Source organism: Salmo salar, chromosome 16, assembly GCF_965601325.2.
Source record: "Salmo salar chromosome 16, fSalSal1, whole genome shotgun sequence".
Taxonomy (NCBI): Eukaryota; Metazoa; Chordata; class Actinopteri; order Salmoniformes; family Salmonidae; genus Salmo; species Salmo salar.
The window spans coordinates 41538576-41556489 of NC_138306.1; the positions used below are offsets into that span (position 1 = coordinate 41538576).

At 42.2% G+C, this 17914-nt stretch overlaps 1 protein-coding gene across 1 annotated transcript in view; it reads left to right on the top strand.

The window, feature by feature from the left end:
- The window catches only part of LOC106573557 (uncharacterized), a 46284-nt gene that overhangs the window by 16654 nt on the left and 11716 nt on the right, over positions 1-17914 (top strand). The window contains exon 2 of the mRNA XM_014148700.3: positions 16386-16641. Within this exon, the coding sequence (XP_014004175.1) occupies positions 16407-16641 (235 nt within the window). The 5' untranslated portion in view covers positions 16386-16406. The remainder of the gene's footprint in view (positions 1-16385; positions 16642-17914) is intronic.

The window sequence follows — 17914 nt, forward strand, 5'->3', positions numbered from 1 at the left end:
GTGGACCTCACTGTACATATACACTTGATTCTCTTGTTGCACTTGGAATCTTCCTACTTTTAGAGGTTTTATTATGATATTGCAATTGATTCATGGAATAGACCCTAGTAGTCAGCCCAAACATTGTGCACCATTCACAATGATCCACCTCAACATAATTAATCCCAATTTGTAAAGCACTAAACAGCAGATTGTGTGACAAAAGTTCAATGCTTATGTGTTTTTATCTCTACCAAGAGCATGGCATGTGCACATCAATGTCCTAGAATTCAAATATGGGGTAATCTTTATTCTGAATAGTTTTTTGTGTGAGACCTACTTTTGCTTTCATTTCATTGAATTGCAATACTTTAATGTACTGTATGTCAGGGACTTGCACTGCACATGAGCAGATCATTGTAGAGTTGAGTTGATGATGTAAGGTTGCATGTATGGACAACTCCCATAGTGATTTACTTCCCCTTCGTACACTTGTTTATTAGTTACTGAAAGACTCCACTTCATCACGTCTCCATGTATTTTTACTCAAGTGATTACAGCACGTAAATTACTCCAACGGACACTATATGAGACAGACAAATGGTCTGAATTAGTCTCTATTGTTGTTGAGGCCTGTGAATGTCTATAGAGGAAGAGTGGCCTTGGAACATTGTGGATCTGTACCAAATGTGAATCACCTACTTGACTATAGGAGTAAGAACAATTTGGTTTATTTTAGTTTGTTTGGAATTATTCTATAAATACTCATAAAGTTGTTTGATTTTGTTTCCTTTGGGTTGGGAATAGAAATGTATGAAGCCTGACATTTAAAGTTACAGCTTATTTTCCAAAACTTCCTTTGTGAATTGAATTGTCTCCTTGTGAGGGGACAGGGTGTAGTGTCCTTGGATAAGTGGTCTATGAATAATAACCCTAGTTGTTTTCCTGTCTCACTGTAGTCTACTCATTTGATATACAAAAGGTCGCCATGAGAAAAGAATGCATTCTCCTTGATATCAGTGGAGTAGTTGATGAAGAACTCAGCTAAAAAATACATTATAGAAGAATGAACTTTAAAAAATGAAATACGAGTGAACTTTAAAAAATGAAATACGCGTGGCTGGACTAGCTCTGTTACACACACACGCACACGCACACGCACACACACACACACTTTTTTTCTTGAGAGGATGGTCAGGGGGCCAACATTTGTATAAGATCACATATATCTCTCTATTATGTGTGGGAATACTTTGGAACAGATTTCCAAAATTTAATTTACTTGGAGCTGAGGCTGCACTACTTTTGTGACAAAAAAATGTACCCCGCACTGCAGACGGCTATATCGGTCCGCTAATACAGGCAAGGCCGGCCTGCTCATTAGGCAGGATTAGGCAACCGCCTATAGCGGAGACTGAAGAGGGTAGCATTTTGTGAGAAACTGACCAAGACTTACCTCCAACAACATAAAACATTCACATAATTCTGTGCCAAAAAATGACAATTTCTCTCAACCAGTGGCATATGGGCTTTTTAGGTGAGTGCTGATGCCACCTTGTGATAGCAAGGGCCCACTTTCTCAAAGGTGGGCGCAAAATAATTAGCTTGTCCATTCCCAGCGCACCTCTCCATGGTACTGTTGGAGAGATCCATCGCTGCCACACTCCACCAACTTTCCGTCAAAAAAATGATCTAACATAAATCATGTAGCAGATATAGTATATGGTAGAAAGAGTATGTGGCCTTTTTCTGTAGCCTACAGGCTGGAGATGAAATGTATGACAATGTAATGAGACAGACACTTTATACATCATGCAGGTTTCGCTGATCAAATAGCCTCACCTAAATGGTGCCCAATCAAAAGAAAAATGTGCTGACATCTTAACAGTAACATATCCTTAAAACAGGATAAATCAAAGTAAAATGGACAATATGGAATGGATAATCCTGCTACTCACAACTGCTGTCCAGTAGTTTCACCCCGTGGGCTAAATCTAAAAAAAAAGTACATGTATTTAACAATTATTTTACCATGATCAGTGGTTTCAAGTTTGTATCCATACATTTTTGAGGAGCTGATCATAGCGAAAAATAAAATACTTGTGCATTTCCCGATGTGTAAACACATTGCAAATAGGCTCAGGATAACTCCTGATAAAGTTAGGTTGCTGATAATCAGAGCTTAAATACCTAAAATGGATTAGTCACAGGAATCAAGACTAATAAAGCCAATGCAACAGCCTGTTTTACAAATGTTGAGCCTAACACATGGATGGGCATTCATAAAGTTCCATTGCAGGCCTACAAGGTAGGCTACACCTCAGTAAGCAGTGACGGACTCCAACGTCTTTTGTATGTTGTCTTTTTGGTCCTGTCTGGACTAGTCTTTTTTTGGGGTGCAGTCCAGACCGGCCTTGATTCCTTGGTCCGGTTTAGACCGGCCTTGATTTGGCCCAAACACAGACGTCTATGTTTGGTTCATATTTGGTGCGGTCCAGACCGGCCTTGATTTCAACGTCCACGGACATAGATTTTTGGTCATGTCCGGACCAAATCTGAACCATTAACAGGCGTCTATGTTTGGTTCAGATTTATTTTTGGGGGGGCCAGGAGTAGTAAAGGCCCAGGCACTACTTTTGTAAAATATTGAATAAAATAAATACAAATAATTTGCCCTGCTCTGAAGCACCTCACTCACATTGCTCTCTTAGATATCTAAATTCTTATTAGCCAATGCCGTCACGTGGTCGGGTTCTCAAAGGCATGCAAGCTCCGAAGTAGGCTACTAGTGCAGACAGACAGACACATCTGGGATGCAATGGCGCATGTCTTTCTTATGGAATTGAGGCACATATTGAAGATGTTAGAACTGTCCACATTTACGTTTCATTAGCTATATTACAAAAGTTGACCTATTCTATTGGTCAGTGTAAGGGCATAAGGCGAGACCCAAATGCAGACACAGGAGGCAGATGGTAGAGCTCCAATATTTATTATAACAAAGGGAGTAGGCAAAGGCAGGTCAGGGACAGGCGAGAGTTCATAAACCAGGTCAGAGTCCAAACAGTACCAGGCGATAGGCAGTCTCGAGGTCAGGCCAGGCAGGGGTCAGAAACCAGATCCGAGTCCAAAACAGTACAAGGGGATAGGCAGGCTGGTAGTCAGAACAGGCAGAGTGAAAATTAATCCACAGATAAAAGGGTAAATGTTTTTTTTCTAGGAATGTCTCCTCCTTCAGGCTTCTTCCTCTTCTTTGGACTTTATTTGGCGGTTGGCAACCAACTTTAACCTGTTGAGGACAGACGTTCCGCTAGCGGAACCCCGTTCCGCCTGCGGAACCCCTAGCCAACAGCCAATGGCATCGCACGGCGCGAAATACAAAACCAATTAAAATACCATAATTAAATTTTCTCAAACAATCAACTATTTTACACCATTTTAAAGATAAGACTCTCGTTAATCTAACCACATTGTCCGATTTCAAAAAGGCTTTACAGCGAAAGCAAAACATTAGATTATGTCAGGAGAGTACATAGACACAAATAATCACACAGCCATTTTCCAAGCAAGCATATATGTCACATAAACCCAAACCACAGCTAAATGCAGCATTAACCTTTGATGATCTTCATCAGATTACACTCCTAGGACATTATTTTATACAATACATGCATGTTTTGTTCAAGTAAGTTCATATTTATATCAAAAAACAGCTTTTAACATTAGCATGTGATGTTCAGAACTAGCATACCCACCGAAAACTTTAAATTTACTAACTTACTCATGATAAACGTTGACAAAATACATATCAATTATTTTAAGAATTATAGATACAGAACTCCTTTATGCAATCGCTATGTCCGATTTTAAAATAGCTTTTCGGCGAAAGCACATTTTGCAATATTCTGAGTACATAGCTCGGCCATCACGGCTAGCTATTTTGACATCCGCCAACTTCGGGGTCACCTAAACTCAGAATTACTATTAGAAAAATTGGATTACCTTGGCTGTTCTTCGTCAGAATGCACTCCCAGGACTTCTACTTCAACAACAAATGTTGTTTTGGTCCCAAATAATCCATAGTTATATCCAAATACCTCCGTTTTGTTTGTGCGTTCAGGTCACTATCCGAAGGGTAACGCGCGAGCGCATTTCGTGACAAATAATTTCAAAATATTCCATTACCGTACTTAGAAGCATGTCAAACGCTGTTTAAAATCAATTTTTATGCTATTTTTCTCGTAAAATAGCGATAATATTCCAACCGGGCAACGTTGTATTCATTCAAAGGCTGAAAGAAAAAAATGGAGTAGTCTCATGACCGCGCATCTCCAGTCTCACTGTCGCCAGGCTGACCACTTACAAATTCTGCTGCTGTTCTTTGCCCAGAGACAGCAGACACCCCATTCCACTTTCTGGTAGCTTTAGAGAGCCAATGGAAGCCTTAGAAAGTGTCACGTTACAGCACAGATGCTGTAATGTCTATAGAGATGCAACAGAAGGACAAGAAATTGTCAGACAGGGCACTTCCTGTATGGAATCTTCTCAGGTTTTGGCCTGCCATATGAGTTCTGTTATACTCACAGACACCATTCAAACAGTTTTAGAAACGTTAGAGTGTTTTCTATCCAAATCTACTAATCATATGCATATTCTAGTTTCTGGGCAGGAGTAGTAACCAGATTAAATCGGGTACGTTTTTTATCCGGCCATGAAAATACTGCCCCCTATCCCAATTAAGGTCCATGTCACGGCCGTCGTAGGAATTAGACCAAAATGCAGCGGGTACCTGAATGCTCATTATCTTCTTTATTAAAATAAATGAACACTGAACAAAAAGAACGACGAAAACAGTCTTGTCAGGCACACAGCTAAACAAGAAACAACTACCCACAAAACCCATAGAAAAACACCCCTACTAAATAGGACCTTCAATTAGAGGCAACGAGGAACAGCTGCCTCCAATTGAAGGTCAAAACAATAAACTAAACATAGAAATAGAATGACTAGAAAATAGAACATAGAAATACAAAAGATAGAACACTACCCAAAAACCCCGACAACACAAAACAAACACACCCCTGCCACGTCCTGACCAAACTACAATAACAAATAACCCCTTATACTGGTCAGGACGTGACAGTCCATTACCACTACTGACTGTACTGGAGTGTGGACCTCAGTTCAACTTTCAATCATCGATGTGGGTATATGCTTCTAAAAACCAATGAGGAGTTGGCATATGGGTATATGCTCATAAAAACCAATGATGAGATCAGAGAGGCAGGACTTGCAACGTGTTGAGCGTCACAAATAGAACCAAGTTCTATTTTAACGCCCTGCTACGCAGATGCTCGCGAGCGGTGTGGGTCCAATGATTGAATAACATGTATGTTATGTATGCACAAGTTGATTTTGTTCACCCACACCAGACACGATCAGGAGACACGACATGCAGGTTCAAATATCAAAACAAACTCTGAACCAATTATATTAATTTGGGGACAGGTCAAAATGTAATTAAACATTTATGACAATTAGCTAGCTTGCTTGCTGTTGCTAGCTAATTTGTCCTGGTATATAAACATTGGGTTGTTATTTTACCTGAAATACACAAGGTCCTCTACTCCGACAATTAATCCACAGATAAAATGGTAAACCGAATTCCTTTCTCATCATCCTTCCTCCAGGCTTCTTTTTCTTCTTTGGACTTTATATGGCGGTTGGCAACCACAAAGATGAACTGAGTTTGGACCTCAGTTAATTTTTCAATCACCCACATAGGTATATGCTCCTAAAAACCAAAGAGGAGATGGGAGAGGCAGGACTTGCAATGTGTTGAGCATCACAAATAGAACCAACTTCTGATGTGCGCGAGCAGTGTGGGTGCAATGATTGAATAACATGTATGTGTACATTTATTTTGCAACGCTCGCGCACACGACGTGAGCAGTGTGGTCAGCATGTTAGGCTAAAGCCCAAATCAAACGAAATGGGGTGTAATGCACGTGAACGACCGTGTACATGCTGGATTTAGAATGCATGGTAGTGAATGACATAAAACAGACGGGCTGCAAGCGTCAATGCCGTAAAAAGCATCAGGCACTTCAAATTAGAAAGCAAGTCCATTTTTCTCACGTCTATGCGTAGCAATGCTGAACGGATAAATTGCCAGAAATAGACTGTTTGTGCATTGTTATGTCTGGAATTGTGACATGTATATTTAAACATGTCTATTTAGTGTTGATAAGTTTAGCTGCCAATGCCAATAATACATATTTGAAAACAATAACTTTATGCCTATCTTTGTTGATTTCGAGCAAAGACATAAGAGCCTAGGCAGGCTACAGCTGGGAAACTCGAGGAACTCTTTTTTTTAGTGAATAATGTTATGTAAAAATAAAAACACAAAATTGTTCATACACTGCTAGGGTGTATTAGGTACAACTATCTTCACATTCTTGAGCCAACATAACAGGAGGCAGGTATGGTGGCTCCAGTAGGACGTATAAGGTGAGTCAAAACACACAACAAAAATTCACAAGGGCTACATAGAAAACATAACAAATACAAATGTTTACCATGGATTCTCATGTCAATTTACTTCCCTGGGCTACGTGGGACGCTTGCGTGGCGCGAAATACAAATACCTCAAATGCTGTAACTTCAATTTCTCAAACATATGACTATTTTACACCATTTTAAAGACAAGACTCGTTAATCTAACCACATTGTCCGATTTCAAAAAGGCTTTACAGCGCAAGCAAAACATTAGATTATGTCAGGAGAGTACCCTGCCAAAAATAATCACACAGCCATTTTCAAAGCAAGCATATATGTCACAAAAACCAAAACCACAGCTAAATGCAGCATTAACCTTTGATGATCTTCATCAGATGACACTCCTAGGACATTATGTTATACAATACTTGCATGTTTTGTTCAATCAAGTTCATATTTATATCAAAAAACAGCTTTTTACATTAGCATGTGATGTTCAGAACTAGCATACCCACCGCAAACTTCCGGTGAATTTACTAAATTACTCATGATTAACGTTCACAAAATACATAACAATTATTTTAAGAATTATAGATACAGAACTCCTTTATGTAATCGCGGTGTCAGATTTTAAAATAGCTTTTCGGCGAAAGCACATTTTGCAATATTCTGAGTACATAGCCTGGCCATCACGGCTAGCTAATTTGACACAAACCAAGTTTGGCCCTCACCAAACTCAGATTTACTATAAGAAAAATTGGATTACCTTTGCTGTTCTTCGTCAGAATGCACTCCCAGGACTTCTACTTCAACAACAAATGTTGTTTTGGTTCCAAATAATCCATAGTTATATCCAAATACCTCCGTTTTGTTCGTGCGCTCAAGTCACTATCCAAAGGGTGATGCGCGAGCGCATTTCGTGACAAAAAATTTCAAAATATTCCATTACCGTACTTAGAAGCATGTCAAACGCTGTTTAAAATCAATTTTTATGCTATTTTTCTCGTAAAATAGCGATAATATTCCAACCGGGCGACGTTGTATTCATTCAAAGGCTGAAAGAAAGAAATTGAGAATTCTCATGACCGCGCATCTCCAGCCAATGGAAGCCTTAGAAAATGTCATGTTACAGTAGAGATGCTGTATTTTCGATAGAGATGCAACAGAAGGATAACAAATTGTCAGACAGGGCACTTCCTGTATGGAATCTTCTCAGGTTTTGGCCTGCCATATGAGTTCTGTTATACTCACAGACACCATTCAAACAGTTTTAGAAACTTTAGAGTGTTTTCTATCCAAATATAATAATTATATGCATATTCTCGTATCTGGGCAAGAGTAGTAACCAGTTTAAATCGGGTACGTTTTTTATCCGGCCGTGCAAATACTGCCGCCTAGCCCCAACAGGTTTTAAGTTGGCATACAATAGTCAGTGTACGTGAATTGACACTCTCCACTCTCGTACACAAGAGCGGTTGACAGTGTCTTTTCCCGTGTGATTTGGGCTTAAGGCCACTTTGACATGTAGTCTTATTATTTGTGTACATACTTTGAAGAATCTAAAAGTATCTGGATTTATACCCTTTCTCCCACTGAGACCTGTAGGTCATGCCCAATATGGAGATAATGACTCTATTGTGCCATTATATCAGAGGATATGACTAGTTTAGCATGGGTACCAGTCTTTTTTAGCTAACATTCCACTCCTTGCCACTCCTTGTTATTGCCAAAGTCAAGGCAATGGCAAATTGACATTTGTCAATGACAAGGAGTGGCAAGTGGAATGTTAGCTAAAGAGACTGGTGTCGTGTCTTTGGCATCATTAAAACGGAAGACATGTTTATCAAATAACTCTCTGTAATTATTATTACGCGATTAAACTGATTAATCGTGTAACTGTAATTAACTAGGAGGTCGGGGCACCAAGGAAAATATTCAGATTACAAAATTATAATTTTCCTAATATAACTTTCAGATATCATAATATCTGATCTCTGAGTCTTCTGATTTAATGACGTATTCTTTACCTCGTCAGTCTCATTCCAAACGTCGTAAATTGTTGGTTATCTGCACGAACCCAGTCTTCACTATGAGTCATCCATACATCAATTGTCTTAAAATCATTTATTTACTAACTAAATAATTCACAGAAATGCATAACAAACAGATATGGTTACAAGGAAATGATAGGAGAATGTGCCCTAGTGGGCTAAACCGGCATGGCGGCTTGTTACACAAATAAAGGGGGTTGGGCTTGAATGAAAGAGCGGGAAGACTGAGTAACAAAGAAAACAGCTATGCCATTGTAAATACTGTATCGTATGCATTCTAAATTACCGGCCATTTGGAAAAGGAAAATGCAATAAATATTTACTCTGAGCTGCGCTTCGGTAGGTTGGTCGTAGATGCTGGCCGTGTTGGCCAACAGAGATCTTCCTGTCCCCGGAAGAATGTCACTGGTGGTAAAATGGATACGTTGTAGTATCTTCGTTGTGCGTTAGACTGGATACGTCGTCCGTCCTTTCTTAGCCCACGTCTACAGCGGCCACTGCTAACTCAACGGCTAGGAAGTATCACTTCTGTAGTGAATAAGGGTTCAAAGTTCATACCATTCGCAACCAAAGCTCACGCTGAGGTTGGCTTAGTTCTGTACTTGACATGTGTGTCCTTTTAACGCAGAGGCTGCAGACCTCACGTACCCGGAACAGACTGGTTACATTTTGTCACTGACTTATATAGTGGCGAGGGGAGAAGGGTGTGTTTCATCGTTTATAACCCCTGTCTCTACACAGGGGCGGGCCACTGATTGGTCAGGGCTCTTTCCTTATGAAAACCCAATTCTCTCATTTGGAAGCTAAAATTACATTTAAACTCCTAACAAACAGTTTCAATATCAAACATTTAAATTGCACAACAATTCCATGTGAATCTGATAACTAGAATATGTAGACTTTCCCAGGTACAGTTTATGTCGTCCTGTCATCAGTCATAATGTCTCAGATGACAACCGAACTGACATCCATACTCATTAAGTACCTGGTATATTTCCAGCTGGTTCTATTACCGAAATATGGTTCCTTTCCCCCCACTTGTTTGATGTTCCCAGACTCTCTATATTTAACAAAGGCTATTCAAAAGTCCTTCAGTAGGGTCAGAGAGAGAGGGGAAGGGAGAAAGGTATTTATGGGGGGGTGATAAACCTTACCCACAGGCCAACGTCATGACACTGGTACTCTGGCTATGATGTCTAGCTAGCTTTACCAAACCATTTCCTGTGTGTCAGTGCTGTACAAAGACACAAAACTATGAGCAACTTCAAAAGAAAGCTGTGGCTATAATGTAATGTAATAACAAAATAATACCATCGCAATGAATCATGTTTCCGCTAGAAATTGACATGCCTACCGCTCAAATAGGGAGGTCAGACCATGGCATTGTGAATCAGCATAATAGGCCTACAATATAGTAGTGTGGTATGAATGAAAATGAATAGGAACACTTTGTTGTTTGAATGCCTGTTTTCTATGAGCACACACCTTTCCCTATGTGCCAATTACAGTGCATGCAGCATTGCCAAGTGCTGTACATATTAGAGAGTAATCCTTTAGAGCGTGCTGTGTAAGTCCTCAGGAGATGATCTATGGGACTGTTAGTATCTGACTCTACCAAAAAACACTCCACAACAGGATGCTTCTATTTACAAGACAGTAAACCATGAAATCAAATCAAATCAAATTGTATTTGTCACATACACATGGTTAGCAGATGTTAATGCGAGTGTAGCGAAATGCTTGTGCTTCTAGTTCCGACCATGCAGTAATATCTAACAAGTAATATAACACGACAATTTCACAACAACTACCTTATACACACAAGTGTAAAGGAATGAATAAGAATATGTACATAAAAATATATGAGTGAGTGATGGCCGAATGGCATAGGCAAGATGCAGTAGATGGTATAGAGTACAGTATATACATATGAGATGAGTAATGTAGGGTATGTAAACATTATACACTGCTCAAAAAAATAAAGGGAACACTTAAACAACACATCCTAGATCTGAATGAAATAAATAATCTTATTAAATACTTTTTCTTTACATAGTTGAATGTGCTGACAACAAAATCACACAAAAATAATCAATCGAAATCCAATTTATCAACCCATGGAGGTCTGGATTTGGAGTCACACTCAAAATTAAAGTGGAAAACCACACTACAGGCTGATCCAACTTTGATGTAATGTCCTTAAAACAAGTCAAAATGAGGCTCAGTAGTGTGTGTGGCCTCCACGTGCCTGTATGACCTCCCTACAACGCCTGGGCATGCTCCTGATGAGGTGGTGGATGGTCTCCTGAGGGATCTCCTCCCAGACCTGGACTAAAGCATCCACCAACTCCTGGACAGTCTGTGGTGCAACGTGGCGTTGGTGGATGGAGCGAGACATGATGTCCCAGATGTGCTCAATTGGATTCAGGTCTGGGAAACGGGCGGGCCAGTCCATAGCATCAATGCCTTCCTCTTGCAGGAACTGCTGACACACTCCAGCCACATGAGGTCTAGCATTGTCTTGCATTAGGAGGAACCCAGGGCCAACCGAACCAGTATATGGTCTCACAAGGGGTCTGAGGATCTCATCTCGGTACCTAATGGCAGTCAGGCTACCTCTGGCGAGCACATGGAGGGCTGTGCGGCCCCCCAAAGAAATGCCACCCCACACCATGACTGACCCACCGCCAAACCGGTCATGCTGGAGGATGTTGCAGGCAGCAGAACATTCTCCACGGCGTCTCCAGACTCTGTCATGTCTGTCACGTGCTCAGTGTGAACCTGCTTTCATCTGTGAAGAGCACCGGGCGCCAGTGGCGAATTTGTCAATCTTGGTGTTCTCTGGCAAATGCCAAACGTCCTGCACGGTGTTGGGCTGTAAGCACAACCCCCACCTGTGGACGTCGGGCCCTCATACCACCCTCATGGAGTCTGTTTCTGACCGTTTTAGCAGACACATGTACATTTGTGGCCTGCTGGAGGTCATTTTGCAGGGCTCTGGCAGTGCTCCTCCTGCTCCTCCTTGCACAAAGGCGGAGGTAGCGGTCCTGCTGCTGGGTTGTTGCCCTCCTACGGCCTCCTCCATGTCTCCTGATGTACTGGCCTGTCTCCTGGTAGCGCCTCCATGCTCTGGACACTACACTGACAGACACAGCAAACCTTATTGCCACAGCTCGCATTGATGTGCCATCCTGGATGAGCTGCACTACCTGATCCACTTGTGTGGTTTAGACTCCGTTTCATGCTACCACTAGAGTGAAAGCACCGCCAGCATTCAAAAGTGACCAAAACATCAGCCAGGAAGCATAGGAACTGAGAAGTGGTCTGTGGTCACCACCTGCTGAACCACTCCTTTATTGGGGGTGTCTTGCTTATTGCCTATAATTTCCACCTATTGTCTATTCCATTTGCACAACAGCATGTGAAATCTCTTGTCAATCAGTGTTGCTTCCTAAGTAGACAGTTTGATTTCACAGAAGTGTGACTTGACTTGGAGTTACATTGTGTTGTTTAAGTGTTCCCTTTATTTTTTTGAGCAGTATATAAAGTGGCATTGTTTAAAGTGGCTAGTGATACATTTGTTACATCAATTTTTCCATTATTAAAGTGGCTAGAGTTGAATCAGTATGTTGGCAGCAGCCACTCAATGTTAGTGATGGCTGTTTAACAGTCTGATGGCCTTGAGATAGAAGCTGTTTTTCAGTCTCTCGGTCCCCGCTTTGATGCACCTGTACTGACCTCGCCTTCTGGATGATAGCGGGGTGAACAGGCAGTGGTTCGGGTGGTTGTTGTCCTTGATGATCTTTTTGGCCTTCCTGTGACATCGGGTGGTGTAGGCGTCCTGAAGGGCAGGTAGTTTGCCCCCGGTGATGTGTTGTGCAGACCTCACTACCCTCTGGAGAGCCTTATGGTTGTGGGTGGAGCAGTTGCCGTATCAGGCGGTGATACAGCCGACAGGATGCTCTCGATTGTGCATCTGTAAAGGTTTGTGAGTGTTTTTGGTGACAAGCTGAAGTTCTTCAGCCTCCTGAGGTTGAAGAGGCGCTGCTGTGCCTTCTTCACCATGCTGTCTGTGTGGGTGGACCATTTCAGTTTGTCCGTGATGTGTACGCCGAGGAACGTAAAACTTTCCACCCTCTCCACTACTGTCCCGTCGATATGGATAGGGGGCTGCTCCCTCTGCTGTTTCCTGAAGTCCACGATCATCTCCTTTGTTTTGTTGACATTGAGTGTGAGGTTATTTTCCTGACACCACACTCCGAGGGCCCTCACCTCCTCCCTGTAGGCCGTCTCGTTGTTGTTGGTAATCAAGCCTACCACTTTAGTGTCATCTGCAAACTTGATGATTAAGTTGGAGGCGTGCATGGCCACACAGTCATGGGTGAACAGGGACTACAGGAGAGGGCTGAGAACGCAACCTTGTGGGGCCCCAGTGTTGAGGATCAGCGGGGTGGAGATATTGTTACCTACCCTCACCACCTGGGGGTGACCAGTCAGGAAGTCCAGGACCCAGTTGCACAGGGCAGGGTCCAGACCCAGGGTCTCGAGTTTAATGACGAGTTTGGAGGGTACTATGGTGTTAAATGCTGAGCTGTAGTCAATGAACAGCATTCTTACATAGGTATTCCTCTTGTCCAGATGGGTTAGGGCAGTGTGCAGTGTGATTGCGTCGTCTGTGGACCTATTGGGGCGGTAAGCAAATTGGAGTGGGTCTAGGGTGGAGGTGATATGGTCCTTAACTATTCTCTCAAAGCCCTTCATGATGACGGAAGTGAGTGCTACGGGGCGATAGTCATTTAGCTCAGTTACCTTAGCTTTCTTGGGAACAGGAACAATGGTGGCCCTCTTGAAGCATGTGGGAACAGCAGACTGGGATAAGGATTGATTGAATATGTCCATAAACACACCAGCCAGCTGGTCTGCGCATGCTCTGAGGACGCGGCTGGGGATGCCGTCTGGGCCTGCAGCCTTGTGAGGGTTAACACATTTAAATGTTTTACTCACGTTGGCTGCAGTGAAGGAGAGCCCACAGGTTTTGGTAGCGGGCCGTGCCAGTGGCACTGTATTGTCCTCAAAGCGAGCAAAGAAGTTGTTTAGTTTGTCTGGGAGCAAGACATCGTGGTCCGCGACGGGGCTGGTTTTTCTTTTGTAGTCCGTGATTGCCACATACCTCTTGTGTCTGAGCCGTTGAATTGTGACTCTACTTTGTCTCTATACTGACGCTTAGCTTGTTTGATTGCCTTGTGGAGGGAATAGCTAAACTGTTTGTATTCGGTCATGTCTCCAGTCACCTTGCCCTGATTAAAAGCAGTGGTTTGTGCTTTCAGTTTTGCGCGAATGCTGCCATCAATCCACGGTTTCTGGTTGGGGAATGTTTTAAAGTGACTTTAGTGACTATTAGTGACTTTTCAAAGACGTTTGTCGATGCCAGTGGGTAGTGTCTCTGAGTATTGCCAGGAAAACTATAACGCAATCTTTTCACTTGAAACCACTTTTTTCCCTCCTAGTCGGCCACTCCACAGAGAGGGACAGAAACACAGGTTCTGATGAAGGCCTACAGAGGCCAGCACACTCACCCCCATTCTGGCAAAGCACTTTGACAGAGCTGATCTGGATATGTCCTCAGCCACTGTCAGTTTACCATTTCCTGATCTGGAGAAATGTTTTGCACCCCACCATCTTCCCCGCCCCGCACAAACAAAAACAGATTTCAAACATGGGAGGGATCTGAATCAACTGATACTGTTAATGGTAAAGTGTGGGAATGAACGTGGAAAGCAAAATGTGGTACAACAACATATGTATTTGCATGAAAAAACAATTACAAACACCGGTGCGTGAGCAGACAAACATAAAGTAGTGAAAAGGTCAAGGGTCTTTGGTGTCTGGAACATCACTGTAACAGGATTGTTCTGTTTAGCTTCATGCCTAATGTCCACAAGAGGAGGCTGGTGGGAAGAGATATAGGAAGACGGGCTCATTGTAATGGCTGGAATGGAATAAATGGAACGGTACCAAACACATAAAAAATATGGAAAACACATGTTTGACTCAGTTCCATCTATTCTATTCCAGCCATTACAATGAGCCCATCCTTTTACGGCTCCTCCCACCAGCCTCCTCTGCTGTCCACACTGACAATTAGCTAGAGTCCAAGTTCAGGTATGAAAATTAGTGCTGAGATTCATGGCCATGTGATTAGCAGTAGGCCTATGGTGAAATATCTGCCTTGCTGATCAGTAGTGGTGTTTTCAAATGCTTTCTGTTGTGCACATATTGGCTTATGTTATTTGGCTAAAGCTGAACAGGTTATAATTCAAGACAGACACATCACAGTATGGTGGAATGCAACACAACACCAAACACTTAAAGGCCCAATGCAGCCGTTTTTATCTCAATATCAAATCATTAATTGGTAACAATTAAGTATGTTACTGTGATTGTTTTCAATTAATGCTGCAATATGTAACTTTTTGGGAAACCTGACCAAATTCGCATAGAAATGTGAGTTATAGATATGTAATTCTCAATGAAAGTAAGTCTCAAAAGCGGTAGATCTGTTCTATGTGCGTTAATTCTATGCGTCCCGCTTTTAAGTTTAGTTTTTGCGTCTTTTACTTTTGGTTCTAGCTACAAACTTCTGAAAATGCAATAGTTTTGATCCACAGTAGGCTGCTGAGGGGAGAATGGCTCATAACAATGGAGCAAATGGAATGGCATCAAATACCTTGAAACCATGTATTTTTACACAATTCCGCTCCAGTCATTACTACGAGCCTGTTATCCCCAATTAAGGTGGCACCCACCTCCTGTGGGTGAGACAATATTGATTACACACAGAGGCATCACTGAGAGATCCCACAACAATGGGAGCCTAAATCAAACTGTGAAGCCGATAAAACACTATTGGGTAGATAAGTAATAAAACAGAATCTCTTGCTGCATAGTTCAGTTTAAACCATTACCATGTAGCCAATCCCGCGAGCAAAGCAAACTAGAAGATCGTGGAAAATTATTATCGCTCAGATCTTTCAAGGAACAATTGCGTAATTTTCTTCTTTCTCCGTGGTTTCAAGATGACAGATTTAGGGGTTTCTTGTGACGCTCAACGCTGCACGATGAGTATCTTCTGTAAACTAAAGCATGGCAGGATTACGTGAGAACCACTGTAAATTCAAAGCTGTCTCTTCAAATACAGACATACCTGACAAGTCTCTGTACTGCGAATGGGAGACTACAACTGGAACGAGATCAATCTTGTGGTGGAATGAGAGACCTCTGAGGGCTACCATGCTAGTAATCGACTTTTCATCTGGGGCTTGACACTATGCCAGAGGAGAATCCCATCCATGCTCACAATAGGCAAGCTCTGTGAGGGAGTTTACACAAGCTGTACGCTGACTGCTATTCTCTGCTCACTTTTGATATACTGAAACATAAAAACAATAAATAAATGCGTTCAGGGACTTCATGCATGGGTTGCTGGAATTGAAAAACACAGGTGTGTTGACATGGAGTATCTGGGCAAAGCCACACTTAGCACATCTGACAATCCGCACCTGTGAAACAGCCATTGTAGAATGGCCTGAGCAGAGGGACAAAGTATTTTGTTGATGGCAAAAACACTTGTGATAACATTTTGAGAATGAGATCTGTTGAAATGGAGGCCACCGTGCAAACAAGAGGCCATTCCCACTGTACTGTACATGCGTGATACTATGGAACTAAGCCAGCTGTATTTGCCATTTATTGCATGAAGTATTTGTCCTGTCACTCCTGTGCTTTCATCATTGTGGGTGTTCCAGTAAAAACATTCCTCCCTAACCTCTTCCCTTGTGTTTCCTTGTCTTTCAGAGTGTCAATGCTCATTCTAAGATGAAGTTATGGAAGTGTGCCACCATCGCCTTGACTCTTTGTGGTACAGCACTGTCCTTCTTCCTCACTAGAATCATGGTTCCCACGCCGCCGCATCACCTCCCCTCCTGGGACTCGTCTTCGCCGCGGACATCAGACTCCTCCTCCACCTCCTCCTCCAACTCTTTTTCCTCCCTGATCGGACCTCATCGCAAAGCGCGGTCGACAGACGGCATCAGCAACATTTTGACAGAATGTAAGCAAAACCATCATCTTCAGTCACCAACCATTCTGGTCCAGATGTTCTGATTGGCCCTTGCTAAACCTCTGATGTGATTGTATATTTCAATGGTCTCTAAAGAAAACGTTGTGGTGGAGAGCAGTCAAGGGAATGTACACTTTTTCATGTGCACTTTTTCATGTGTTAAAATGTGTCAACAGTAAATTGGATAATTATCAACCAGTCTTTGTTTGAGGGCCATTATTAGTTTACCTGTACAGATAAAGCTACCTTCCCAGACGGAGCATAGCAGCCAACTACAGCTTACACCCAGGCAGGGTAATCAAATCAAATGATGTGACATCCAGGGAGCAGATTACTCCATTAAGGTTTGGAGCTTCATCTCATCGTCCCAGGAGAATTTGCAATATGAGTGTGATAAAACGCCTGTAACCTCCTGATATGGTTTTAGAGGCTATGCAATATTCATAAGAAAATGTGACATAAAAGATTCAGAGATGTAAAATGTCAGTGATGGTCTCGGAGTATGTCCGTTAGAATGGGAATAAGAAGATTTTCAGAGAAAGTCCCACTAAGTGGGTCAGTGGAGGCTAGAAATGTGACATCTCTCGCCATGTGTCCTTCTCTCAGTCCATATCAAATCTGCAGGATAAAGTTAAATCTAGACTTGGTTTCCTCTATCATAATCGCTCCTCTTTCACCCCAGCTGACAAACTAACCCTGATTCAGATGACCATCCTACCCATGCTAGATTACGGAGACGTAAAAAAAAAAGAAAAAAAGATGTTTAGAAATGAAATGTATGCATTCACTACTGTAAGTCGCTCTGGATAAGAGCGTCTGCTAAATGACTAAAATGTAAAATGTAAATGTAATTTATAGATCGGCAGGTAAGGGTGCTCTCGAGCGACTAGATGTTCTTTACCATTTCGGCCATCAGATTTGCCACCAATGCTCCTTATAGGACACATCACTGCACTCTATACTCCTCTGTAAACGGATCATTTCTGTATACCCGTCGCAAGACCCACTGATTGATAGTTATTTATAAAACCCTCTTAGGCCTCACTCCCACCTATCTGAGATATCTACTGCAGCCCTCATCCTTCACTTACAACCCCCGTTCTCCCAGTCACATTCTGTTAAAGGTCCCCAAAGCACACACATCCCTGGGTTGCTCATCTTTTCAGTTCGCTGCTGCTAGCAACTGGAACAAGCTGCAACAAACACTCAAACTGGACAGTTTTCCCTTTGTGCTGTTGTCTGTGCCCAATAATGTTTGTACCAT